At 33.4% G+C, this 26,547-nt stretch overlaps 1 protein-coding gene across 1 annotated transcript; it reads left to right on the top strand.

Annotated features, from left to right (window-relative positions):
- The first annotated feature begins 10,865 nt into the window (after nucleotides 1–10,865).
- Nucleotides 10,866–25,882, top strand: LOC145269685 (uncharacterized). Its single transcript, XM_080125402.1, has 2 exons — nucleotides 10,866–11,029; nucleotides 22,145–25,882. Exon 2 carries the CDS (start codon nucleotides 22,505–22,507, stop codon nucleotides 23,468–23,470), a length of 966 nt encoding a protein of 321 aa, XP_079981528.1. The 5' UTR covers nucleotides 10,866–11,029; nucleotides 22,145–22,504; the 3' UTR covers nucleotides 23,471–25,882.
- The last annotated feature ends 665 nt before the right edge of the window (nucleotides 25,883–26,547 follow it).

The raw sequence follows: 26,547 nt of genomic DNA, 5'->3' as shown, positions 1-26,547 counted from the left end.
GCTGTTAGCATTTGTTGTACAATCCTCGGGAACTGTAGTCAGAAACAGATCTAGAAGTGATGCTTGTTGTTCTTGCTGGTCAGGGAAACGGGTTGGAAACGTAACCATTTGTGATAGGGAGTGAGATATAGCAAAACTATGTGTTGTGCTGCCTGCTGTATCTGTGTGAGTAGAGAATCCAAGCCAGTTTTTGTGGTGAACATTAAAGTCACGTATATATATATATGCATATATATATGTATATATATGTATATATATATGTATATATGTATCTATATATGTATATATATATATATGTATATATGTATCTATATATGTATATATATGTATATATATATATATGTATACATATATATATATATTTAGCTTTGACCACAAGATTTTTACGTTTCTATTTAGATGTACGCATTTGTGAAGCATTTTAGAAATGTTTTCTAAGAAAACTTTTCTTAACAGCGATGAACTGTTTCCTATAAAAGTTAAAGGTGCACTGCCACTGCACTCTATAATTTTTTATTTTTATTTTCGTCGTTTTCTTTTCAGTAGATTATAATCGAATGGTCACTAATCTACCAGATTAGCAAAAAAATAAAAACAAAATAAATTCAATATTAAGAATTTTTTAAATCGTGCTCCGCCGTTTCTAATACAATATTCTAGTAAATTGATCCCCCATTTTGGAAGCAGGGACTTTTTTGTCGGGAAAAAGTCGGTGCTTCCAAAATGGGGAATCGATTTATTAGAACGGGCGCTTGTACAGAATTGGGACTGGATTTTGTAGTCGATAAATGGAGTTTTCAGATAAAAAAAAATGATTTCAACTGATTTTTTTTTGTGTTCAAATCGAAGCTTCTAAATTATGCAGTCGAATTTACCTGAATATTACTGAATTATTTAAAAAAAAAACAAAAAAAAAACTTTAATTGTGTTAGCAGGTGAAAATTTTCCGCCATTTTGCTTAAATCAAAATGGGAAATTACCTCCCTTTTGAACTCTCTTGTGTTTTACAATGGTTTTCATCAAATTCTATTTTTTATTTTCTTTAATAAATAATTTTCTACCTGATCGATTTTCGTAATTTTTTCATACAATCATCTTAAAAATACGAGGAATACGTAGATGCCATTATTTTCATGTGAAACTCAATATTACGATTTGCGAAATTTAGTTCCAATTGTGTAGAAGCGCACGAGAACGTTGTATTAGAAACGTAGCACAAGTTAAAATGTTAGATAATATTGAATTTATTTTGTATTTTTTATGGTCAAATTTTGGTAATCGTGAAGAAAGAGAGAGCCTGTTTCCTCCGTTCGACTATAGGTGGCGTTACTGTCTGTCCACCCAGTTACGGAAGTACAAAATGTATATAATGCCACCCTTGAAATAAAAATAAATGTTTTTGTTATTTTAATTTTAAACATGTTTCTTTTTTTTTTTTTGTGCAAACAAATTTAAGTTTTATTTTTTTGCAAACATATTTAAGTTTTATTTTTCCAAACATTTACGTTTTGATGCTTGTTTATTTTTAAACATTTACGTTTTTTTTTTTTTTGCAAGCATAAACTAAATGTTTTTGCTATATTTTTCTTTTAAACATATTTATGGGTACAACCGTTTTTCCGCGAGTATTTTTTACGCTCTTATGATAATAAAAAAAAATCAACGTTTTTTCTTTTATCTTTTTTATGGACCCCCCCCCTTTTTTCTTAATTTTTCTGCACTTATTTTACCTTTTCTGCAAGTATTTTTATATATATATATATATATATATATATATATATATATATATATATATATATATATTTGAAAAAGGATATTGTAAAACTTGAATCTTACTTGAAACTACTATTAAAAAATAGCGCGGTACCAATAAGTGCATAAGCAAACTTTTCAAAAAGAAAAATATTTCAAAAATATTTAGTTTATGCTTGCAAAAAAAAAACCCAAAAAAAAACGTAAATGTTTTACAATAAACAAACAACAACACGTAAATGTTTGGAAAAATAAAACTTAAATATGCTTGCAAAAACAAACAAAAAAAAACGTAAATATGTTTGAAAAAACAAAAAACAAAACTTAAATATGTTTGCACCCCCCCCCAAAAAAAACCATGTTTAAAATTAAAATATAACAAAAACATTTATTTTTATTTCAAGGGTGGCATTATATACATTTTGTGCTTCCGTAACTGGGTGGACAGACAGTAACGCCACCTATAGTCAAACGGAGGAAACAGGCTCTCTCTTTCTTCACGATTACCAAATTTTTACGACCTGGCCCAGCACTCCAGCAGCGTAGTATAAACACCCCAACCGCCTCGCGCCTCATGTAAAGAACGCATTTCGAAATAAACATCCTCCCAACCTCCCCATGTTAAGAACGGCTTTTGAGGTTGGAGGGTGTTTATTCCGAAAGCCGTTTTTAACACGGGGGGGAGAGTGTTTATAATACGCTGCTGGTGCACGTCGTAAAAATTGACCTATTTTTTGGCACTTAAAAACTGAAAATATCGAAAAAAAAGTTACGCATCTGTTTCGAACTGAAGACCTCCGAAAAAAATGTTCACTTAATTTGATCGAGTAGTTTTTTTGTTGCTTGTTTTTTTTTTTTTTTACGGCGGAAAAAAAGGTTTTTATGAGAGCGCGTTGAAGTCAGCCATCTCGGAATTTTTTGAACACGTCAGGAGAAGATAACTCAATGTAAAGCGCCGACATTCCCTCCCCATCTTTAATACTAGCTTTTCTTCCCAAAAATCGAACATTTTGCTCGGTATCATTACAAATTGTTTTTTGTTTTTTTCGCTTAAAAAAAAACAAAAAAAAAAACTACTTGATGAAATTAAATGAAATTTTGGGTTTGCTCGAAAAAGTTGTCAAAAAACAAATATATAACAAATAAATATTATCAAAGGCAAGATAAATTATTTTTCTACCTAACTGGATATGTTTTTAGTGTTTTTATTTAATGTAACATGTTTATTCAGCTCGAAAAATAGGTACGGTTAAAATAAATGCCGATGCTCAAAATGTATAAGCATTAAAAATACCTTTACTAAAGTTATGGTTTTCAGTAGTAAATAAAAAACGCAAGGATTTATTTTTGCTTTTTTTATATAAATAAAGCATCGTAATTTGTAACAATAAAAATAAAATAAAATAATTTTTATAGGAACATTACGAAAAAAAACCCTGAAGTCCATATTAATGAATTCGATATAATTCGAAGAAAATAAATTTCTTGAACTACCGATATTACCATTGAATTAAGCATTGTTCCTATTTACAATGCCTCCCCACGGGACAGAGTTACACACCAGGGTCGTTTTTTAACGTGGAGAAAAGGAACAAAAAGTAAGCATTGTTTATTTAATATTTTCACACAAAAAAATATATATATAATTACAAAAAATATTTCTACTTTTTTTTTTAAATTACGGTTTCGCATAATTTTATATGCAAGATTTTAATAATTTCCTTGCTCGCAAGAATGTGAAACTTCCGGCGTAACATATTTTTTTATATAATATTTAACAATAATTAAAAAAAATAATTTAAAAATAGGAACATAGAAAAATAATTAAATTAAAAAATGCAAAAATTAATACAAACGTTCAAAAACGGAATGTACGGATCCACGACTGGAAAAAAAAACAAAACAAAAAAACTTCCCCCTTTTAATTACATGACGTCATTTTCACAGTCTTTCGACTTCCTGAAATTTGGGGCCTTCGTAATTTTCGTGTTTACAAAATTTTAGTTTGTTGCGTTTTACGAACGCCAGAATCATTCGGTTTTGGGCAAATTAATTTATGTTTTGTAAAACAAGGTGCTTTTTTTTTTTTAATTTAATTTAATATTTTAAGACTTTACTAATTATCTTTGAAATAGACCCAGAAAACTAATATTTATCTAATTTAATTTAATTTTTTACAATTCATTTATTTAACTTCAAAATTTAGCTGAATTGGTTAGCTCGTCATGAAAACATTTTTCATAACTTTTTTTTTTTTTTTTCACGTGTACAAATATTTTTTTCCTTTTGGAAATTAAGTTTAGTCCTTAATCTTTCAAATGCAATAAAAAGTAGTCGAAAACCTACAAAAAAATTATGATAAATCGGCTTTCAAAACTAGGTCCTTCTATCTTTATCCGCCCATTTTTGCCCGTACCTACGAAAAACATACAGTGTTTACCGATGTATTGGAAAATTTTAAATGGCGCCCAACTCTCTCTTTGACATGGTAAGTTTGGGAAAAGGAGTTAAAAATAAAACTAGATAAAATACGGTTAGAAACTCGCTCAATATATGTTACTGTGACATAGACTGATATATATTCGGTGAGTTTCTAACAGTATTTTGTCTAGTTTTATTTTATTTTTAACTCCTTTTCCCAAACTTACCGTGCCAAAGAGAGAGTCGGGCGCCATGTTAAATTTTCTAATACATCGGTAAACACTGTATGTTTACGAGCTGAATAAACATGTTACATTGAATAAAAAAAACATTAAAATACATTCAGTTAGGTAGAAAAGTAACTTATCTTGCCTTTGATAACATTTATCTATAATATAAAGCTGAATGTGTGTGTATGTGTGTGTGTTGTCACGAATAGGCTCCTATATGGTTGACTATTTTAAAAAACTGATTACATATAATGATAGAAGATGTATCGAGACACAGGAATGGGTATGTTTGATCTGGAAGAACGGTGGTTCGTTCATTAAAATTGTGGCGTCTGCGTTCGCACCTGGTCCACAAAGTATGGAAATAAAAAAATTAAAAAAAAAAACGTTTACAAGTGTTTTTGATATAGATGTACATAAGAATACTTTGATAAGTATGTTTTAACTTAAAAAGGGATGGTATAATAAAATTGTGGGGTCTGCGTTCGCACCTGGCCTCCATAGAATGGAAATAGGCACAAACTTTAATAAAGACTTTTCATATCTATCTGCGTAAGTATACTTTGATAATAATGTTTCAGTTTGAAGAAATATGGTATAATAAAATTATGGGGTGTTCGTTCGCGCCTGACCTCCATAAAATGGAAATATGTCACAAAGTTTAACAAGGTTTTTTAATATAGATTAGGCACCGCCAAAACTGGGGGGGGGGGTAAGTACTTTTTGACGGACCGTCTTTTTAAAAATCTATCAAAAATCAGGTAATTATCCAATCAATACGAAATTTTCAGCGATTATTAAGAGAAGAATGAACTTTATAACAGTGTACTTATTTTTCATAAACGATATTTATATATATATATATATATATATATTTTTGCTTACACCCCCCTTGTTTTGAGGGGGTACAAATATGCTTAAAATAATCATCTGAAACTGAATACAACATATTGTGTTGTTGTAAGGGACAGAAATATAGATTTAAAAAGAAAATGGTTTGCATACCTTATTTTGACGTCTGAATATCAGAACTTCGATTGTGTTTAATTATCCCGCTTTTGAGTTTTGAAGTGTGAAATTCGGTGAATATGTTAAGTAAAATAATTAATTTAAGTTAAACCAAAAACAAAAATTTTTTTTTTTAATATTTATATGAAAAAAGCCATTTTAAAATCTTTGATAAATAAATTAACAATTTTTTTTTTAGCGGGCCGAATAATGCATGACCATTATTAAACAAGGCATGCTTTGAAGAATCGATACAAAGAAAAAAAATTCGATAAATAGTGTGTCCTTTGTGTTAAAAATAGCATCATTTTTTCGATCCCATTTGAAAACGTTTGCCGCCTTTCGACTACGGTGGACCAAACGCGCTGAAATAATTTTTTTTTTATTCTGCTTTAAATTGCCCCCCCCCCATTTTGGGGAGCCTGGCCCCCACACACATACACATTAAAAACCAAACTCATACAAATGGTCACCTATCATACTTTCATAAATCAGAGTCCATTTTCTGTAGGCTGTTTTTGAACCCAGTCAACGACGGGTACTTTTGCTAGTTTGTTATATATTTGTTGTTTTTTTTTGACAACTTTTTCGAATCTATGTGTAATACAAACCCGAAATTTTTTTCCGGAGAACTTCATTCCATAACGGATACGTACAATTTAAACTTTTTTCGATATTTTCATTTTTTTTAAAGTCTTGATTAAACTGCACAAGATTCGATAATAATCTACTGAAAAAAAAAATGTAATAAAGACGAAAAAAAATTAGAGGGACGTCCGTACCGACCGCTTCCATACGTGCGCCAATTTAAATCATAGTTAAAAAAAAAAAATTTTTTTAAACTTTTGCTCACCAGAAGACTTAAAAAATGTTTTTAAAATGTTATATTTAAATAATTGTTGAGCAATTTGTAGACTAGTTTCCTCAGCTTAATCCAGACCCCTCACTAGAAGAGGGTGCAGCCGGTGTTCCGCACCGGGGGTCGTGGGGGGGGGGGGGCATAAGGGTCTTACGAGCCCATGAATATCAAAGTTTAAAATTGAAATGGATGGCAAACTTTTCTTTAAAATTATAATAGTTAATTATGCCCGATCTTCCACACCAATGTTGGAAAAGGGGGCGGGCAGCAAAAAGTCTTGCACTCTTGCACCAGCACATTTTTTCGGCCCTGGCTAAATCCCACTCCTTTCCCCAACATAAGATTCTTTCTTTTTTTTTTAGGAGATTACGTGTTGGGGGGGGGGGGATATTTTTTTTTTTTTTCAGGATTTTAATGGGGAATTATTCTTGTATTCTTATTCTTAGCGTAAAACCAAAAAAAAAGAGAGGCTTATATTTAAAGTCCAAACTGCCTCAACGAAAGCCAAATTCGCGAAATTTGGCTTTAAAAAGGTGAAATCTGACAACCGTAAAGTAATTCATAATCTGGAAATCTATTTTTATTAATAATTAGTTTTCTACTTTATTGTCTTTCGTAATTTTTGGATATGTTACTCATTTCGACATGACAATTAAGTAAGTACATGCCATTGGTTTTGATTCTTAAGCTACAGTCGACAAATTGATTTTTTTAACTATATTTCGTACTTAATTGTCCTGTCGAAAATAATAATATATCCAAAAATTACGAAAATTCATCGAGTAGAACAACCTCTATTGTGTTTGCTTTTTTGTAAACAAAAAAAAAACGGCAAATGTGTATTTCAGTGGCGTCAATTATTTGAAAGACAAAAATTTATCAAAAAATATTTAAATTTTATAAAACACATTGAAGGTTGAAATGAAACCCGAAAAAATTCAATTTTTATTGTTCTTTTAACATTTTTTATGAGACAAAATGTACAATAATCGAGGCCGCCATCTTGTTTTGAAAATTTGGCTTTTTTTACACTCTTGTGTGGAACCAAGGACAAAATTTACGAAATCGTAATACTGAATTTCACATGAAAACAATGATATCTACGTATTCCTCATATTTTAAAGATGATTTTATCCAAAAATTACGAAAATCGATAAGAAAAAAGGCCGGATAAAAAAAGTCTGTTGCTTCCAATTTACCATGAGGCAGCACGAACGTAGTAAGGTTTAGAAAACTGTCATTAGAATGTTCATGTCAATATGCAATCTGGTTTAACCGAAGATATTTTATCATTTATCGCATGAAATATCGATTTCTGTATTTGTTCAACCTTTTCTGTCTTTATACAGTTCTGTTCCGATTTTTGGATTAATACTTGGGTACACACTTGACAACTAACTACTATTATTTGTGATAAATTTTCCACGTACAACCGCCATATTGGTTTTTGGCTGCCTACATGCTTTATAAGCCGGTCTGTCATTGGTTTAATTTGAATGCGCCAAGTCTTGTCTTGGCGCCAATTTGTATTCATGTATTATTTTTTCAGTCTGAGAATGAACACAGGAACGAGCAGACTCACAACAGCGGCGCTTTGTCTGGTGCCAGTATTTTACCTTCTTGGACACCAAACAGTGGATGAATGAAGGACATTTCTCTAAATACAGAAACAACATAATTGCTGAACTTATTCTACCAATGAGGATATTCTACAGTGTTCGGCTTGATATATTTGATTATAGGAATTATTCCTATTTCTTCCAGAGACCACGAGGTCCCAAATTATGCCATATTGGGCGACAACATTCATACCGTGTTCACCATGTACAACATGGATCCTTCTAAAAGGAAACCCGAACTCACATTCCCACAGAGGAATCAAACTAAAGGCTCCATGCATATTGATAGCAAAGGACTTACCGTGACCAAAGAACTTTCATTTTTGATACATCTTGAATAAAATTTGAGTTTAAAGGTATAGCTTTGTTTGTTGAATTTCATTTGCTATCTGCAGGGAGGAAATTGGGCATGTGGGAAAGAAGTTTCTTACATATTTAAAGAGTGTTCTAAAAATTAAAAAAAACGGATTTTCTTTATGAACATCTTCGTTCCGTGAAGAGTACGTACACCATAAACAAAAATCCGTTTTCCGAAAATCACATAATTTGATCAGGTATTTTTTTTTTTTTTTTTTACTAAAAAAATCAAATTTTATTATGATTAAACAAGACGTTGTGATTTTTTGGTCGGCTTTGTTTCTGATCCAGCATAAATATGCACTAATGGGGCGAGATTTTCACATGAAAACAATGGTATCTTTTTTTTTTTTTACACAGGTATCACCACATTATCAAGGCCAAGAGGCCACTCGAGCATAAGGGTTAAAGAGTGTACAGTAGAAATTGGACAATATAGTAATCATGAGTAATAAAAATTTGGTAAATTTGTTAACTTATATGGAACGGCTCATCCAGAACTTATTTACGTTAGACTTGAAGATAACCATATTGTAGTCAGCTGGAAAGCAGGAATACGGAAGACAATTCCACAGGCGTGCAGTTCTAAGAAAGAAGCTTTGTTCATGGAATCTACATTTAGGTTTAGGCACAGATAAAGAGTGGGGGGGGAATTATCGATAGTGTTTTCAGCTAGACGAGTGTTTCTTGTGAAAGTTTGGCGAGGGGGGACCATAGACTGAAGCTCAGTCGAACACTTTCCATGAAAATAACGATACATCAGAGACAAACTCGCAACATCTCTTTTGTGAGATAGAGGTTGCAAGGAAGAGAAAAGGACGTCTCCTACGAGGCTACAAAGTCTATTTTGAACTCTATCAAGGCAGGACAAGTACTTTCTAGCAGCTCCTGCCCAGATATGGCAACAGTATTCCATCCTTGGACGTACCTGGCTCTTATATAGATAGAGAATTGCATCAGCAGTGAGATATCTACTGGATCGATAGAAAGATCCCACCATTTTTCCAGCGGCCTTGGAAACAGATTTGATGTATGTGTTCCATTTAAGATCAGGAGTAACGGTCAAGCCCAGAAGCTTGTCGAAACTTGAGGCCTCCTGAAGACGAGAGACATTCATTTCAATTGATGCCAGATGTGGATCAGAATGTTGATGATGTAAAGAGAGAAGCTTGGTTTTAGATGCATTAAAAGTAACTAGCCACTCCTTTCCCCATTGAACCACGTGCTCAAGATCAAAGGAGAAAGAATCGGAAAGAACTTGGTCGTTTACTGTCTTAGATATGCTATCATAGATGGTAGTGTCATCAGCATAAATGTCTACAAATGATGTAAGGATGTGATTTGAAAGATCATTAATGTAGATCAGGAATAGAGTTGGGCCCAAGATGGACCCCTGAGGGACTCCAGCATTAATACTGTGAGCTTCTGATTTTTGCCCCTCAACTACTACTCTTATGAACCTATCAGAAAGAAATGATTTAATAATTGAGAAGACATTTCCAGTTATACCATAGCTGGAGATCTTGTGAAGTAAACCTTTATGCCATACTCTATCAAAGGCCTTAGATATGTCAAGAGCAATTGCACTAGAAAGGTTGCCTCCATCAAGAGATTTGCTAATCCTATGATATATAACTGTAAGCACATTTGCTGTAGATCTAGCAGAACGGAAACCATATTGAGTGTCACTAAGAAGGTTATTTTTGTTGAGATGGTTGATTACTTCTGTATTTAACACAGATTCCAGCAACTTACTCATGACGCACAGGAGACTTATTGGCCTGTACTGAGAGGGGGATGAGCGATCACCTGCATTCTTAAATACAGGGTATACTGATGAGATTTTCCAGGGCGATGGGAAGCTATTCTCCTTAAGACAACGTTTAAACAGTTTTGTAAGTATATGCGCTAATTCTGGTTGAAGTTTTTTGAGTACTATAATTGGAATACCATCAGGGCCAGTTGTTTTACTGAAATCAAGGTATTCCTCGTATTTTTAAGATGATTATATCCAAAAATTACGAAAATCGATAAGGTAGAGAACTATTTATTAAAGAAAATAAAAAATAGAATTTGATGAAAACGATCGTAAGAGTTCAAAAGTGAGGTAATTTTCCGTTTTGATTTAAACAAGATGGCGGCAATTTTCACCTGTTACCACGATTAAAGTTGTTTTTTTTTGTTTTTTTGTTTTTTTTTTTAATAATTCTGTAATATTCAGGTAATTCCGATTGCATAATTTAGAAGTTACCATTCTAACTTATTGGAATCGACAAAAAAAAAAAAAAATCAGTTTAAACCATTTTTGCTTTTTAATCTGAAAATTCCATTTATCGACAACAAAATCTTGTCCCAATAATGTAGAAGCACAGACAACTCAATTCGAAGTACCGAGATCAAAATCAGCTTTTTAATGAAACATTTACTATTAGAATTGCTAACAATAGTAAAATTTGATTTTCTTAGTTTTAAAAAAAAAATGCTTAATCAATTTACGTGATTTTTTTTGGAATATGACATCTTCGTTCCTTGACGAGTACATAAACCAATCAGCTATTTTTGTATTTTTTAAAGTCAATTCTAAATAAGAACTGAGCAACACACATTCGCTTATTTTAAGAAGGGACAATTTCTTCTTCTACACCGGTTGAGTTAACCATGTTTGACCATATTTCTTTCTTCTCTCGCTGTTCGTATTTTAAAAAAAGTATTCAAAGTTTTAGTTATCGTTTTTTGCTAATCAACCGTTTCTTCTACAGAAAAAATAAACGATATTTTTTAAGGTAAGTAGACATGTTTTTAAAATAAACTTTCATTACATTTTCATCGGTTTCTTTGAATTAACGTTTTTTTTATGGGGAGGAGGAGGGGCATATTTTTTTTTTTGGTACTCATGCACTTATTGATCCGTGCTGAAATAATAACGTTATTATTTAAAAAGCCATTCTTAACATGGGGAGGGGAGGGTGTTTTGTACCTATTCTGTACTTTAACCTTACAATTGAATAAATAAAATAAAAAAAAAACATATAAAACTTTAATTAAACTTGGAAATGCGATTTTAAAAATACCGCGGATCAGTAAGTGCACTGCAAATTGCACTATTTTTTTTTAATATTTTCTTCGTTATTAAAGCGAAATTCGAAAATTGAAATATTGAATCTATTTAATTGTCATATCGCAGTAATGAACATATCCCAAAAATTACGTAAAAAAAACGATAAGATAGAAAATTAATTATTAATGAAAACGGTAACAGAACACTGACCACTCTATTTTTTTTTTTTTTAGGGGTATTCGAGGTCGCTATGTTCTTTCCAATAAACCGAATATAATATTTTAGACAAACGTTTTTTTTTTTTAATTCACGACCCCCCCCATTTTCAAGTTTCTATTAAAAAGTAAATAATTAATTTACTCACCGAAAAGTAAATAATTAATTTACTTACAAATTAAAGAGAAAAGGTCAATAAATAATATATTCAAATTTAAAACAAAAAACAAGTAGTGTTTTTTAGAAATTTACCTGTAAATTTGGAAGTTTAAAACCTTTTTTTAAACCACGTTATTTGTTTTTTTGTTTTGTTTTTTTTAATGAAACCTTGGTCCTTGCTCCTTTAATTGAAAAAAAAAATCAGGGCTTGAATTACATTTTTCGAGGAGTTATAAGCTTGGAAAGACAGGGGGTCGAATAATTCACGCCTCCCATTTTGAAATGTCTATTAAAAAGTAAATAATTAAGTCTTATATATCACAAATTGAAGAGAAAAGGTCAATAAATAATATATTCAAATTTAAAACAAAAAAAAAGAACTGTTTTTTAGAAATTTACCTGTAAAGTCCGAAGTTTAAAACCTTTTAAAAAAAAAAACACATTGTTTTTGTTTGTTTTTTTTTTGTTTTTTAATGAAACCTTGGTCCTCGCTCCTTTAATTGAAAAAAAAATTACGGCTTGAATTACATTTTTTGAGGAGTTATAAGCTTGGAAAGATGGGGTGGAATTATTCACTATTTTCACGAAATTTCTGACACATCTATCGCTAGGCACCTCCAAAATTCACCACAGAATTACCCCCCATATATGTAAAACGATGTAACTGTATTATAAATTAATATTATCAGTATAAATTTTGTACCATGTAAAAGAATAAGGGCAAAATAAACTAGTAATAATTTAAAAAAAATTTTTTCATCGAACGAAAATAATGAAATTGCGCGATGAAAATCGTGTTTACATAATTGGCGATTTAAAATAACGTTCCCATGTAGTAAGCATTCCGAACGTGAAAACATACCCGTGTTTAATAAATCTAGCAAAAATCAACTAATGGTCAGATTTTCATGAAATTTTCGATACTTATCCATTTTAGAATGAAATTACATATCAAATGCAGTTTCCGTAAAATGTACAAAGGGAAATCGTCACCAATTGAAAACGAATAAATCCAGCTGAATCCACTGTCAAAAACTTTCCCCACTCTTTATCTATGCCTAAATCAAAACGTAGATTCCATGAACAAAGCTTCTTTCTTAGAACTGCACGCCTGTGGAACTCTGTTCCATCTGCCTGCTTCCCTCCTGACTACAACTTGGATGTCTTCAAGTCCAACGTAAACAAATTCCTGATGAACCGTCCCCTTAAGTAGACACTTTAAATATCCACACTAACGTACTGTACTTACAATAACCCTTACGGGCCTTGATAAGTGGTGACCACCTTGTAAAAAAAAAAAAAAAAAAAAAAAAAAAAAAAGAGAAAAGTTAGAAGCTTTTATACTTTTCGTATTCTTTTTTATACATTTGTATTCATATATATATATATATATAGAGAGAGAGAGAGAGAGAGAATCTTTTATTAACTATTTTTTATTAGTAAATCATAGTATTCAGGGTTAGGGTTAGTTGACTTTTGACAACTAAGTATTTTCGTTTACTAGCCAAATAAAAAATAGTTACTAGCCAAGCCCACATGATTTTTGGAATATGACATCTTCGTTCTGCGATGATTATGTACATAATAAAGGTTTTTTTTCATAAGTGTAAATATACAACAAATTTTATGTCGACACTTGAAGGTATAAACATTCAACTTTCTTCAGATGTTTTTTAAACAGCCTTCGTTCAAAAAAAATGTATAAGAGTTCTATTAAACTTTTATTGTTTGAATAATTAAACTGTGTACGTTTTATATAAAAAAAAGTTGAAAAGATATTTTTCACTCAATAGTGAGCTTTGTAAGATTGTAAGTGAAGAAAAACACAGTCTCCAAAAGAGAAGTGTTTCATTATTTCTAGTCGCCTCTTTGAAAAATCACTTGCAAATGCAACTGTTTCACTCGCAATGTAAAGCCCTGGTATTACAAGGCTGATTTAAAGTTGTCTCTTTTTATTAAATACAGTGAATCAAATTAAATTTATTATTTGACAGAATACTCCAAAAACACCCGTCTAGCTGAATCCACTGTGAAAAATTTCCCCCACTCTTTATCTGCGTCTAAATCAAAACGTGGATTCCATGAACAAAGCTTCTTTCTTAGAACTGTACGCCTGTGGAACTCTGTTCCGTCTGCCTGCTTCCCACCTGACTACAACTTGGATGTGTTCAAGTCCAACGTTAACAAATTCCTAATGAACCGCCCCCTTAAGTAAACACTTCATCAAATCTCCACACTAACGTACTGTACTTGCAATAACCCTTATCCCTGAGTGGCTTCCGGGCCTTGATAAGTGGTGACCACTGTGTAAGAAAAAAAAAAAGAATTTTCAAAATCCTTATTACGTGGAGTTTCAAAGAATGCTACTCTTGCGCTTCTCCTCATAAGGGGACAGTAAGAAATTAGCAAATTATTAATTGTAGCAAAGAAAGTTAGAATTTTCTAGTTGATGCATTAGATGAAGCAAAAATTTATAATATTTGGTCATCGTTATTTCCATGGCAAGTGCTCGTCTGAGCTCCAATCTCTGATCCCCCCTGGCCAATCTTTCACGAAAAACACCCATCAAGCTGAAACCCCTGTCAATAATTTTCCCTATTCTTTATCTGTGCCTAAATCAGATTCCATGAACAAAGATTCTTTCTTAGAAATGCACGCCTGTGGAACTCTCTTTTGTTTGCCTGTTTCCCACCTGACTACAACTTGGATGTCTTCAAGTCCAGCATAAGCAAATTCCTGATAAATCGCCCCCTTAAGTAAGACACTTTATCAAATCTCCATTACTAACGATTACTACGATACTATCCCATTGATTACTGTACACACAATAACCCTTATCCCCGAGTGGCTTCCTTCCATGTAATATATATATATATATATATATATATATATACACATGAAACAATTGGAAAAAAACAAACAAACTGGGAATAACATTTTAGCGTGGATAATAGCTCTCTCATTGGTAATCCGAAAGGTGAAAAACAACTCCTTTTAAGAAACAAAATATCCAGAATTTTAGATCCAATGGCTTAAATTTCAAAATGTGAAAAATCCAGTTAACGTTCATAAAGGATTTTGGTCTTTTAGTTTGTACTGCATTCACAGAAATGCAGAAAAGTTAATATTCAGTCAAGGAAAAATGCATATGGATTGATAACCAACAGATGTTCGCTTCTTTCGTTGGCTAAGTAAGAATTAAATTTATCTCTGACTAGCATTTTTGCCCGGGTGTTTTGAGGTGTACGCTTAGCAAAACAAAAAAAAGTCAATTTTTTTTTAATTTGACCCCTATTATGACCCCTTAAAATTTATAGTTTCGGGCTCAAATCACTTTATTAAGTTAGATCCAGGTTCAAGGAACCTATATCTAAAATTTCAAGTGTCTAGACCCAAAATTGTCGGAGGAGTTTGGTAGAGTTCTTAAAGGTCAAATCGTTGAAATTTGACCCCTTAAAAGCAAAATTTCTGGTTGACACCCGTCACATCGATTTTCCCAAATCTCAGTACCCGGTATTTCAAATTTCGAGTCTATAGACTAAAAATTGACAGAGTTATTGCGTAGGGAAATGTACACTGACAGACAGACAGACAGACACGTTCACTTTTATAGATATATAGATTATATCGGGTAAACATTTATTTTCTGCTAAATTGATTGTTGGTTGGTTGGTTGTTTTTGTTTTACGGCATATCAACCCTTTTCAGGTTATTTAATGGTGAATCCAGTTATTTTGAAGAAAATTATTTTAATAGAATATATTTTTTCTCAAGTCAGTTTCTATTTACCCCATAGTTGGGACCCTAACTGGTACTACCACTCCGGGTCAGAGTGGATCTGGGAGCAATGGCAATTAAAGGGTGGCTCCACACTCCCTAAAGCCCGCGAACTGAGGCTTCACCATCAGATATAGTTTAAGGTCATATTCAGAACCGCATTGATTGTTATATATATATATATATAGTGGAAATGGTAATTAATAAAAACTGAAGAAAGTGCTCAATACTGTTGTGGAGCAAATATGCGTTTTATTTTTTATTATTGTGTCTTTCTGTTAAGTTACATTATTGTTTAAGCTAGTCTTTCATCCCATAATAACGAACATTTCTGTAAAATTCTGAGGAAGCTACAGACGGCCAAAAATACGGCCGGGTAGCTGAAACAATAATGTAACTTAACAGAAAGATACGGTAATAAAAAAATAAAATGTGTGTATATATATATATATATATATATATATATATATATATATATATATATATTAGTACTGATTTCAAAAGCTTTAAAAAAAAAATGACTTGGATGTCATCTACTAGAATCGATACTGAAATATTTAGCATTCCAGCCACAATTCTTACTATTTGATCTGACAGATAAGAAATTTTTTTAATGAAACTACTTCAAGTTATGAATGAATCTGCACATGCGTACACGTAGTAGAAATATGTCAGCAAGTTGAAATGAACATTTTGCATTTCAAATTGCCAACTCCCATATGTGTTATTCATCCATCCGAAGATTTTATTTGTTATTAATCATCCTTGATGTGTGATTGCTATTTCCTGTTAATTTCAGTGTTATGTGACCAGTAGTTGCGGAGTTTATGGGTCAAACACAAACCCACACGTATACATACATCTACTTTTTTTATTTATTTAGAAGAATATTAATTTCTTTTAATCTATTGTTTGGGTCTAAGAGAGTCATCTTCCAAAATGATCCTTAATTTTTGGAGGTAACTATTTGTTATTAAATGAAGAGTCGGGGAGGATAGAAGGACTGAGGAGAGAGAGCACTAACCAGACTTCCACTAGATGAGTGCAAAGAGTATGGCACAATCATGTTAACATACCAATACTTGCAGTATTTATCAGATCACCAAAGGGGCATTCAACAGTTCACATAATTGATCGAGCAAAAACAATTTAGAAAGAGTTACTTAACTTCTTTTGTTGAGTCGACGTTCAATTCACCCGAAGCTTCTTTCCCTTTTATGAGGTGCTGGTTTGAAGGATCGATTCTCGTAAATTCCAATCCATTTATGCTAAGGTGGATATATGTTATTCCTTATCAGCACGGCGTGAATTCAATCGATTAGTGCCAAGGTGGGTATATGTTGTTCCTTTGTGGCACGATACGAGTCGACGAGATGTTTTTCTTTTCTTTTTTTTTTTCACCATGCGAATCAACCGCGGTGTTTCCATTTTTCGAGCAGAATGCCCCCACACATGTTTCCGTGTCCACCGCCTTCGTCGAACTACCTTGATTCTCCCGCGTTTTTCTTGTTGGCGACAGTTGAAGGTCATTGCGTGGGTGTAGAAATCTAGGTCGCTCGGCCAGCCTCATTTTGACTCCGTCTGCTAAGGATTGGGTGTGGGAAGGGGTGTCTGCTTAATTGATATATATGAAGGGTGTGAAAATGTTTCTCTTTACACCTTCCTCCATAAGAGAAAAAAAAAAGAGAATTGTTCCTCTTTTTTTTTATATTTATATGTATTTAAAATAAAATTACTCGTATGAGACAAGAAAATAATATTTGAGATTAAGGACACCAACTTGTGTCACTCTAAAGAAATGATGTTCGTGGAGTTTCCATCACTTTTTCCTACAGCTATTTTATGAATTTTCCCCCCGCCCCTTTTTTTCCCTTTCTGTTTCGAATCTATGTGATAAGGCGTCCGCTATTACGTTATCCCGACCCCTTACGTGTCTGATGTCTAGGTCGAATTCCTGCAATATGAGACTCCAGGAGAGTACTCGCCGGTTTTTATTTTTCATTCTATTGACGTATATCAATGGGTTGTGGTCTGTGTATAGGATAGTCGGGCCATGCACCGAGGATACATAGACTTCAAAATGAGATAAACTCATCACTAACGCCAAAGCTTCCTTCTCTATTGTGGAGTAGGATTTTTGAAACTTGCTCAGTTTCTTTGAGTAGTAACTGACTGGGTGTAGTTGATCATCCTCCCCCATTTGTAACAGTACTGCTCCTATCCCGCTATTGCTGGCATCTACCACCACACTGAAGGGTTTGTCAAACGATGGAGCCTTTAACACTGGCTCGCTGCTTAACATTAGCTTGATCTTCTCAGCTGCTTCTTGACATTCGGGTGTCCATTGAAATCGCTTGTGCTTTTTCAACAGCTCTGTCAGTGGCGCAGTGAGACATGCAAAATTCCTGCAGAACCGGCGGTAATACCCTGCCATGCCCAGGAATCTCCTTAAACTCCTAACATTTTTTGGTATGGGATAATTCTTTATCTCTTCTACTTTGGCCTTTGCTGGGGTGATCTTCCCATGGCCAACCACATTATTTATCAGATCACCAAAGTCCAGCAACACTCAGCCTAATCAGTGCCGGACATTGAGACTACCAAGTACTGTATGTAGGTGGAAGGTCAGGTCAAGTCAGGTCAGACCTGTTTTCCAATGCGTTTAGTGCTGTCGTGCACACACGTTAACAGACATATGAAAAGATGATGGCATTTACTGAACTCCGTCATTTCGACTGTGGTCGCAAAATGATGTACTGGGACCAGTGAATGGTTGTTTCCAGTTAGAAATCAATAGTAAACAGCTGTTGCGATAACGTAAAATTATTTGTAAAGATTAAGAGGTGGAGGGGGATTGGAATTTGGAAATCTGGGAAGACTTGTTGTCACTCAGGCTCCAGGAACACCACCTGTTATTATCAGGGTTTACTCTCCAATGAGAACCTCTGTGAGAACTCCTTGTGAGTACAAATGATAAAAGCAGTTATAATCAAGATTGTCCACTCTTTTTTACTTTTAAGTTCCTGCTGTTCATTTTGCTCAAACGGACAAGAAAGCTATTTTAACATGGGAAGAAGGGAGGGGGGGGCTTTTTTTACATCACAAACTCCTATAAGGATATTGGAGATAAATTGCAACAACCAGAAATATTCTGACACTACATTAACTAGATTATCGAGATAAATACTTTTACAGTTTTAACAAAAGGGCTACAATAATGTCGCAGTATCTGTTCTTCAGATGCGGCACTTCCATTTCTCGTTCTCTTTCAGTGGAAGAGAAATCCTTCACGACTGAGACAATTTTTATTTTTGTACCTTTTCTCCATGTTAAAAAAACAACCCTGGTGTCTAACTCTGTCCCGTGGGGAGGCATTGTAAATAGGTACAATAATGTCGTAGGATCTCCATTCATGCTGAATGTCCACAAAATGCGCAGCAGTAATATATTACATGTGAAAGATGTTGCTGTGGATTTTCCACAGGTCCCGCTAGTATTTTACAAATGTAAAGATGGAAGTTTACATAAACAGGAAAACAGAATATTTCTTCATTTCAAAGTTGATGCGTTGTGCATTAGAATCAGAGTGCATATGCTTATGATGTGTGTACATGAGTTGACAAATGTATTATTTAGCTTGCCCCAATGCCTGACAGCATAGGAGACTGTGTTGGTTTGGTAACATTGAAAACAATGAATTAGATTTCTTAAATTAGAAGACGTAGAACAGTTGAGGTAGACTGGTATATTTGACAGGAAAAAGCCAAAGAAACAATGAAAACCGATGAAAGTAATGATAAGGATGGCTTTGAGAGAAAGATGGATAAATAGAATCCTAGCCAGAGATAGGTTAGTTTAAAAGATAATTTCTAAAAGTTGTCCAACATGTAAAACAGAAAGATGAAGATGATGCAGAAGGCCAAAGACATGGCGCACCAATTAGAAATTAAAATTAGTCTCTATTAGACAGAACCCATAAAAGAGTCTCTAATCTAATGGGTACTGCACCGTCAACCAAACTACAATCTCTGTCCCATCGATGCTATGCTGTATCTCTGTAGTTGTCTTACAAGTACTTTAATGGAATGTGCTCTGAAAAACTCGGAGCACTTGCACTCTGTCGACATACATACTGCTGACTAACCTGACAAGCAGCAGAATCCCACGCCTTCATGGTAGCAGCAGAGCTTTCTATTCTGAAAGTTTCTTCAATTAAACTTTGGAATTCCTTCCCTGTGTTTTGCTTCTCTGTACTAAAATGCAGAACTTTAAATGTAATGTGAACAAACATCTCACTGCTCAACTCCCTATTTAGAGTTTCACTGTAGATATGGTTGTTAAAACACACTCACTCTTTACATCTCATTGACAAGTTTATATGATGAACTGCATCATCGTTATCGTCATTTAATTATGTATATCGTCCATGTAATGAGTGTATATATATATATATATATATATACATACGTGTCTCTTTCACTGTATTCTTGCATATCTGTTCATACTGGCTCGTATCATCAATGTTTATCGAGCAGGTATGTGTGTGCGAGTGTTACATATATGAAATCGGGCAGTTCTCAACCGGATAATTAAACACTTGAGGGACAATTTTTTAAGGAGATAAATAAATACCTTTGTCTGCTTGGCACCAGACAAAGAAGGAATATACCTTTTTAGTTGCAACTTTTTGTCGTATAACTCTTTCACATGCTGTCCTGAAATGGAAAACACTTCCCTCCAAAGAACATAAGACGACCAATTTATATTTTATACTAGCAGAGGTGGGGGGGGGCTAGCTTTGCTCAGTCATAAGATATACTTAAATATATTTTAATTAGTCCAGATTTTGTATATATTATAGGGTTGTGATTTCAAAAGTAAAACAAAAGATGTCATCTGCTCGAATCAAAACCTCTTGAAAAGTTGTACATTTATTCTGACTGTCACCATTTGTAACCCGTCTGCTCAGAACCATCACAGACTGTTGACTGTTTGTCTCTCCCAACTGTTTTCTCTAACTCTTTCTCAAAAAGACTATCTCCCCCTTTTAAACGATGTCATTAGTATATGTCACTAAGAGAATCACCTGATATCTTTACGTGTCATTATTTATAAGTTATCAACTAAATTGTTATGATAACAGTTTTAAGTTTTAACATTCCTGATTTAATGTAAATAGATATTCACTCGAAATATTGTTATTATTCTAAAACATATTTTAGTTGCCAAGAATAATCATCGACCAGAACACGTGACAACCAATTTATATTTTATGCTTGCAATTGTGTGGGGGGGGGGCACTTGGTTTTGCCCAGTCATAAAATACGCTTAAATAAATTTTAATTTGTCCAGATTTTGTATATATTATTATAGAGCTGTGATTTCAAAAGTAAAAAAAAAATATATTTGGGTGCCATCAGCTAGAATCAAAACGTCTTGGAGAGTTGCACATTTATTCTGCCCATCACCATTTCTGATCCCTCTCTGTTCAGAATCATCATAGACTGTCAACTGTCTCTCTCCCCACTGTTTCTCTTACTGTTTCTCATCTCCCTTTTAAATGACTTCATTAGTATATGTCACTACGATAATCACCTGATGTTTTTACATGTCATTATTTCTAAGTTGTGAAATAAATTGTTATGATAACAGTTTTAAGTTTTAACATTTCTGATTTAATGTAAATAAATATTCACTCGAAATATTGTTATTATTCTAAAACATATTTTAGTTAAGTAATCATCAAACAGCACACTTGTTGGCGTTCCCCAATCAATCAATGATACAAATATTTTTTTATAATTATTAGTTTGTCCATAGAAAATAGTTACAATAGTTATATCGTGATCTTAATAGTGATGGTCAGAAAATCATGACTTTTTAAATTAATTAATTATTTCGAAGTTTTATCATTATTTATATAAGTTTTATTGTTGTTTTTTTTTACATGATAGTCACCACTTATCAAGGCACAGAAGCGACTCGAGGATAAGGGTTATTGCATATACAGTAATCAATGGGATAGTATCGTAGTAATCGTTAGTATTGGAGATTTGATAAAGTGTCTTACTTAAGGGGGCGCTTTATCAGGAATTTGTTTATGTTGGACTTGAAGAGATCCAGGTTGTAGTCAGGTGGGAAACAGGCAAACGGAAGAGAGTTCCACAGGCGTGCATTTCTAAGAAAGAAGCTTTGTTCATGGAATCTACGTTTTGGTTTTGGCACAGATAAAGAGTGGGAAAAATTTTTGACAGTGGTTTCAACTAGACGCGTGTTTATTGTGAAAGATCGGCGAGGGGGGACTAGAGATTGGAGCTCGGACGAGCACTTGCCATGGATCGTTACTTATATATAAGTTTTATCGTTACTTATATATAAGTTTTATCGTTACTTATATATAAGTTTTATCGTTACTTATATAAGTTTTATCATTACTTATATAGGTTTTATCGTTATTTATGTTTTATCGTTATTTATATAAGTTTTATCGTTATTTATATAAGGCTCTTCTAAAATGAGACAAAGTTTTTCTTCGAAAATCACCATGACAAAAAAACTGTTAAAAAGAAATACTATTGCGAAAAACGTAAACAAACTTTTTTTACTCATTTAAAATTCATCACATTTTTTCATTAAACCAGTTTTTTTTTCTTTTCAAAATCTATAAATATTTCTTCTTTATCCACAGGCAACAGCATCGTGAAATCCTCCTAAACTGAAAACAAAGTTTTGATTTTATATGCACTTGTGATGTTAGGCTGTATAAGGTGTTAACTTTGGTCGAAATCACCTTTTACTTCTTTGATCGAATTATTTTGATTATTGATACTTATCAAAACATTCAAAGAAAAAACTATTTATAAAGTACATTGGTGTGAAATTTCATAAAAAATCGATCCAGCTGTTTACGAGTCTATAAGAAACATATTTTACCCATCTTACACCATTACCAATTACTGCACAAAAACCTTACAGTCATTAACGCTTATCCTCGAGTGGCGTTCGGACCTTGATAGTTGGTGACTCCCAAGTAAAAAAAAAAATCACGATGGGAAGAAGTGTTAAAAAGAAATCCTACTGCGAAATCTGTGAAAAAACGTTTACAGATTTAAAACGGCATTCGCGGACACACACCGGTGAAAAGCCTCACTCGTGCATCGTCTGCGGTGCCACGTTCTCAGAGAACTCCTCGCTTAAGACGCACATGAGGACACACACGGGGGAAAAGCCTTACGCGTGCAACACATGTGCGTCTGCGTTCGCAAGCAGTTCCGATCTGCGGAAACACATCAGAACGCACACCGGCGAAAAGCCGTATAGTTGCAGCGTATGCAACTTGGCGTTCACGCGAGGCTCAAATCTGAAGACGCACATGCGAATACACACTGGAGAGAAACCATTTTCTTGCGAAACATGCGGTGCTTCTTTCACTCAAAAGTCAAATTTCAAAATCCATCTGCAGACGCACTCGCCCGGGAAAGCTTATTCGTGTGAGATATGCGGGTCGTCATTTTCGCATAGTTTCACATTTAAAGTCCACGTTCAAACGCATACAACTGGTATGAAACGTTACTCTTGTGAGACCTGCGGATCTGCATTTTCTTACAACTCACATCTCAAACGTCACAAACAAACACACACTGGGGAACGTCCGCATTCTTGTAATGTGTGTGACGCGGCATTTTCAAACGGTTCTGATTTAAAACGGCACGTTCGAACTCACACTGGGGAGAAACCATATTCTTGCGGAGTTTGTGGTTCCGCATTCTCAATGAGTTGTTCGTTAAAAAGTCACATGCAGTCACATAGCGGTGAAAAGTTATTTACTTGTGAAATATGCGGGACAGCGATTTCAAGGAAAGCGGATTTAAAAAAGCATATGCGGACACATACGGGTGAGAAACCTTATTCTTGTCGAATTTGTAAATCGAAATTTTCACAAAGTTCTCATTTAAAAAACCATATGAAAATACATGCAGAAGAAGATGGCAAAATATCAGAACCTCAAGAATAATTCAAAGACAAATTCAATTCATTTCAATTGGCAAGCATTAAACGATTCTGCTTCAAGACCATCAGATATATGAATTGAAATTTTACAAAGTTCTTATTTAAAAAAAAAAAACATGAAAATATATGCTTTTATTTTACTTACCTTCATCCTAAACAAGGCATATCGCCACTTGGAATAGGCAATTTTATGCCATTTAGGAACATCAACAGTGAAGGGATGTGATTTTATTGTTAAACAGGTTTGGGGGCGCACAAGTGGAATGAGTTCATCAGAGCCCATTCAATTAGAATACTTGTAAAACAGGCACAGGAATGTAACATTGCGGCAAGGGAACAGGAACCTATTATTGAGATTGTCGGACTGACTTCCTCATCTTGGTTGTTATAGTCACAACGTTTCGGCCGTTTTGCCCTCTGGCCTTCATCAGGTGTTTTGTATCAAACTGGCAAAAACGGCCGAAACGTTGTGACTATAACAACCAAGATGAGGAAGTCAGTCCGACAATCTCAATAAATGAAAACACCTCATCTCAAAAAAAAAAAAAAAAATACAGACAATTACTACGGAACCTATTAGATTGATTAAAAAGAGAGTATGGTATCTAAAAGTTGTTTTAGAAGCAACTGACCTAATAAAAAAATATATAAAAACTACAATCCTTGAAAGACCAAGTACATACAGCTGGACACTGTTTATCCGTATCATTTTAACACTGTCCGTCACAACAAAATATATAAATGATTCTATTGGGAAATCTGTGGAGAGCGGCAACTCGAGAGATTGTCGAACATCTTGGAACATGAACCATCACCAATGATATCAAACGGAAAGTGAATTTAAAAAAACATGTGAAAACTCATACTGATGCCTACTAGACACTGTCCTCGAGTATCTAAGGCCTCTCTGTACACAGGTTTCTCAGAACAACCTGGCATGAGGATACTTTTCCCTGGAAGTAAACCCTGACCAAATATTCAAAATCACATAAATCACTGCCAAATAAGATCTGCTCACTATGGCTAACATTAGCTTTTATGAGAAATGGTGCACCTTCTTCACTTGATGTTACCTCAAGTAACAGCACGAAACTGGATACTCCACAAGACTAGATAAATTCTTGTCCAGGAATCCAGTAAGATCAAGAGATCAAAATAAAAGTTATACTACAAGATATGAAAATGGTTAATTGGGGCAAGGAAAATTATGTTCTTAATTTCTTTATAAACTCAGTGTTTGACAGATAAAGAGGTTAAATGGAATATTCGAATATCTATGTATCTCATATAGAGTTCAAGTGTTAGTCTCAGGTCGTGGGGCCCCTTGATTTCTGAAAACTTCGACTGAAGTAAAATAAAACAAAAAAGGAAAAAAAAATTGGAACTCAGTTTTTTAGATCTAAAGGAGAACTTTAATGGAATATTTGAATATCTATGGATCTTATATAGAGATCAAATGTTAGTCCTAGGTATGAACCCCTTGATTTCTGAGAACATCAACTGCATGAAAATGAAACAAACTGAAAAACCTTGCTCTTGCATTCTTGTGTGAATCTGTTTTTTTCTATGGGATGTGGGACTTCAATTAAAAAAAAACTGATTTAATAAAAAAAAACATAAAAAAAAACTTGTACTGGAGAGAACTTGAATACCTACTAGACACTATCCTGAAGGGGACCCTTGATTTTTGAGAACTTCGACCGAAGCAAAACGAAACGAAATAGAGAAACTGTTACTATATATATATATATATATAGGGTGACCCAAAAAAAACTGAGGACATTCAATTGTTTTTCTGAGCATTTTACAATCAACGGAGAAAAAAAGGCCAAAGACCCTAGTGTTTTGATGTGATGTTTTGAATATAATAAACTAGTTATGACCAAAGTTTCATTTCATTCGGACAAAATATGAAGAAACGGGTCCTAATTAGAGTTGGGGCCCGTTTTTTGGAGGGGGTCACCCTATATATATATATATATATATATATATATATATATATATATATGAGAGGGTATGAAAATTGTAAGGTTCTACTTATAGGCACTGGTGATAGGAACTGACCAATCAAATGGGTCTGCATTCTGATAACCAATCAGAAACCGGGATTGCGCCATGAAAATATTGGATATTTTAGAATTACCTCACATAATCTTTTTTGTGTCCACACGATAAAGATCTTTGCTCTTTGCCTACAAAATTTTAAAGTCCGAAACTTGTACAGAACAGCTACACACTGAAAACTCCTTATTACCAGGACTTGTACAGAATAGTTATCTGTTAGAAACTCTTCCATAATTAAACATGGCTTCCAATTCGAAAGGAACATTTGTATTTTATGGTTTACAAGTAATCCAGACTGAATCTTGTTTGATTATGTAATAAAAAGAAACAACTAAAAATTATCTTTTTCTTACCTTTTTTTGTGTTTTTTGTTTTTTTTGCTTTTTTTGTTTTTGTGTTTTTTGTTTTTTTTTGTTTTTGTGTTTTTTGTTTTTTTTGCTTTTGTGTTTTTTGTTTTTTTGTTTTTTGTGTTTTTTGTTTTTTGTGTTTTTTTTTTGTTTTTGTGTTTTTTGTTTTTTTTTGTTTTTGTGTTTTTTGTTTTTGTGTTTTTTGTTTTTTTGTTTTTGTGTTTTTTGTTTTTTTTGTTTTTTGTGTTTTTTTTTTTTTGTTTTTTGTGTTTTTTGTTTTTTTTGTTTTGTGTTTTTTGTTTTTTTTTGTTTTGTGTTTTTTTGTTTTTTGGTGTGAGTCTTTTGTACTCTGTTATCTGTTCTATTTTTTCTTTTTTGTTTTACTGTAACGATGTTTCCTGCCCAGGCAATGCCAATTAACCCTGCTACAGGTTAAGTGTCCGGTGGGGTGTTCGATATGGGGTATGAGAAATTTATCTTTTTCTCCAAAAGGTATGGAATATATTTATTGCTGATATGGTAAACAGAAAAGAGAAGTGAAGTGGAACTGGCGACGAGAGGTCTGTTCTGTTGTCATAAAGTCACCTGGTCTAGTTAAATGTCAGACCACCAAGTGAGCAGGAAACGAAACTTGGAAAATTTCAGAGTTAGCTGATGAGTTAGTTTGGAC

This window comes from Euprymna scolopes, chromosome 45 (genome assembly GCF_053919585.1).
Source record: "Euprymna scolopes isolate OS-2025 chromosome 45, ASM5391958v1, whole genome shotgun sequence".
NCBI lineage: Eukaryota > Metazoa > Mollusca > Cephalopoda > Sepiida > Sepiolidae > Euprymna > Euprymna scolopes.
The sequence above is the reverse complement of the archived record's forward strand: the minus strand, read 5'-3'. Positions and strand labels throughout refer to the sequence as shown.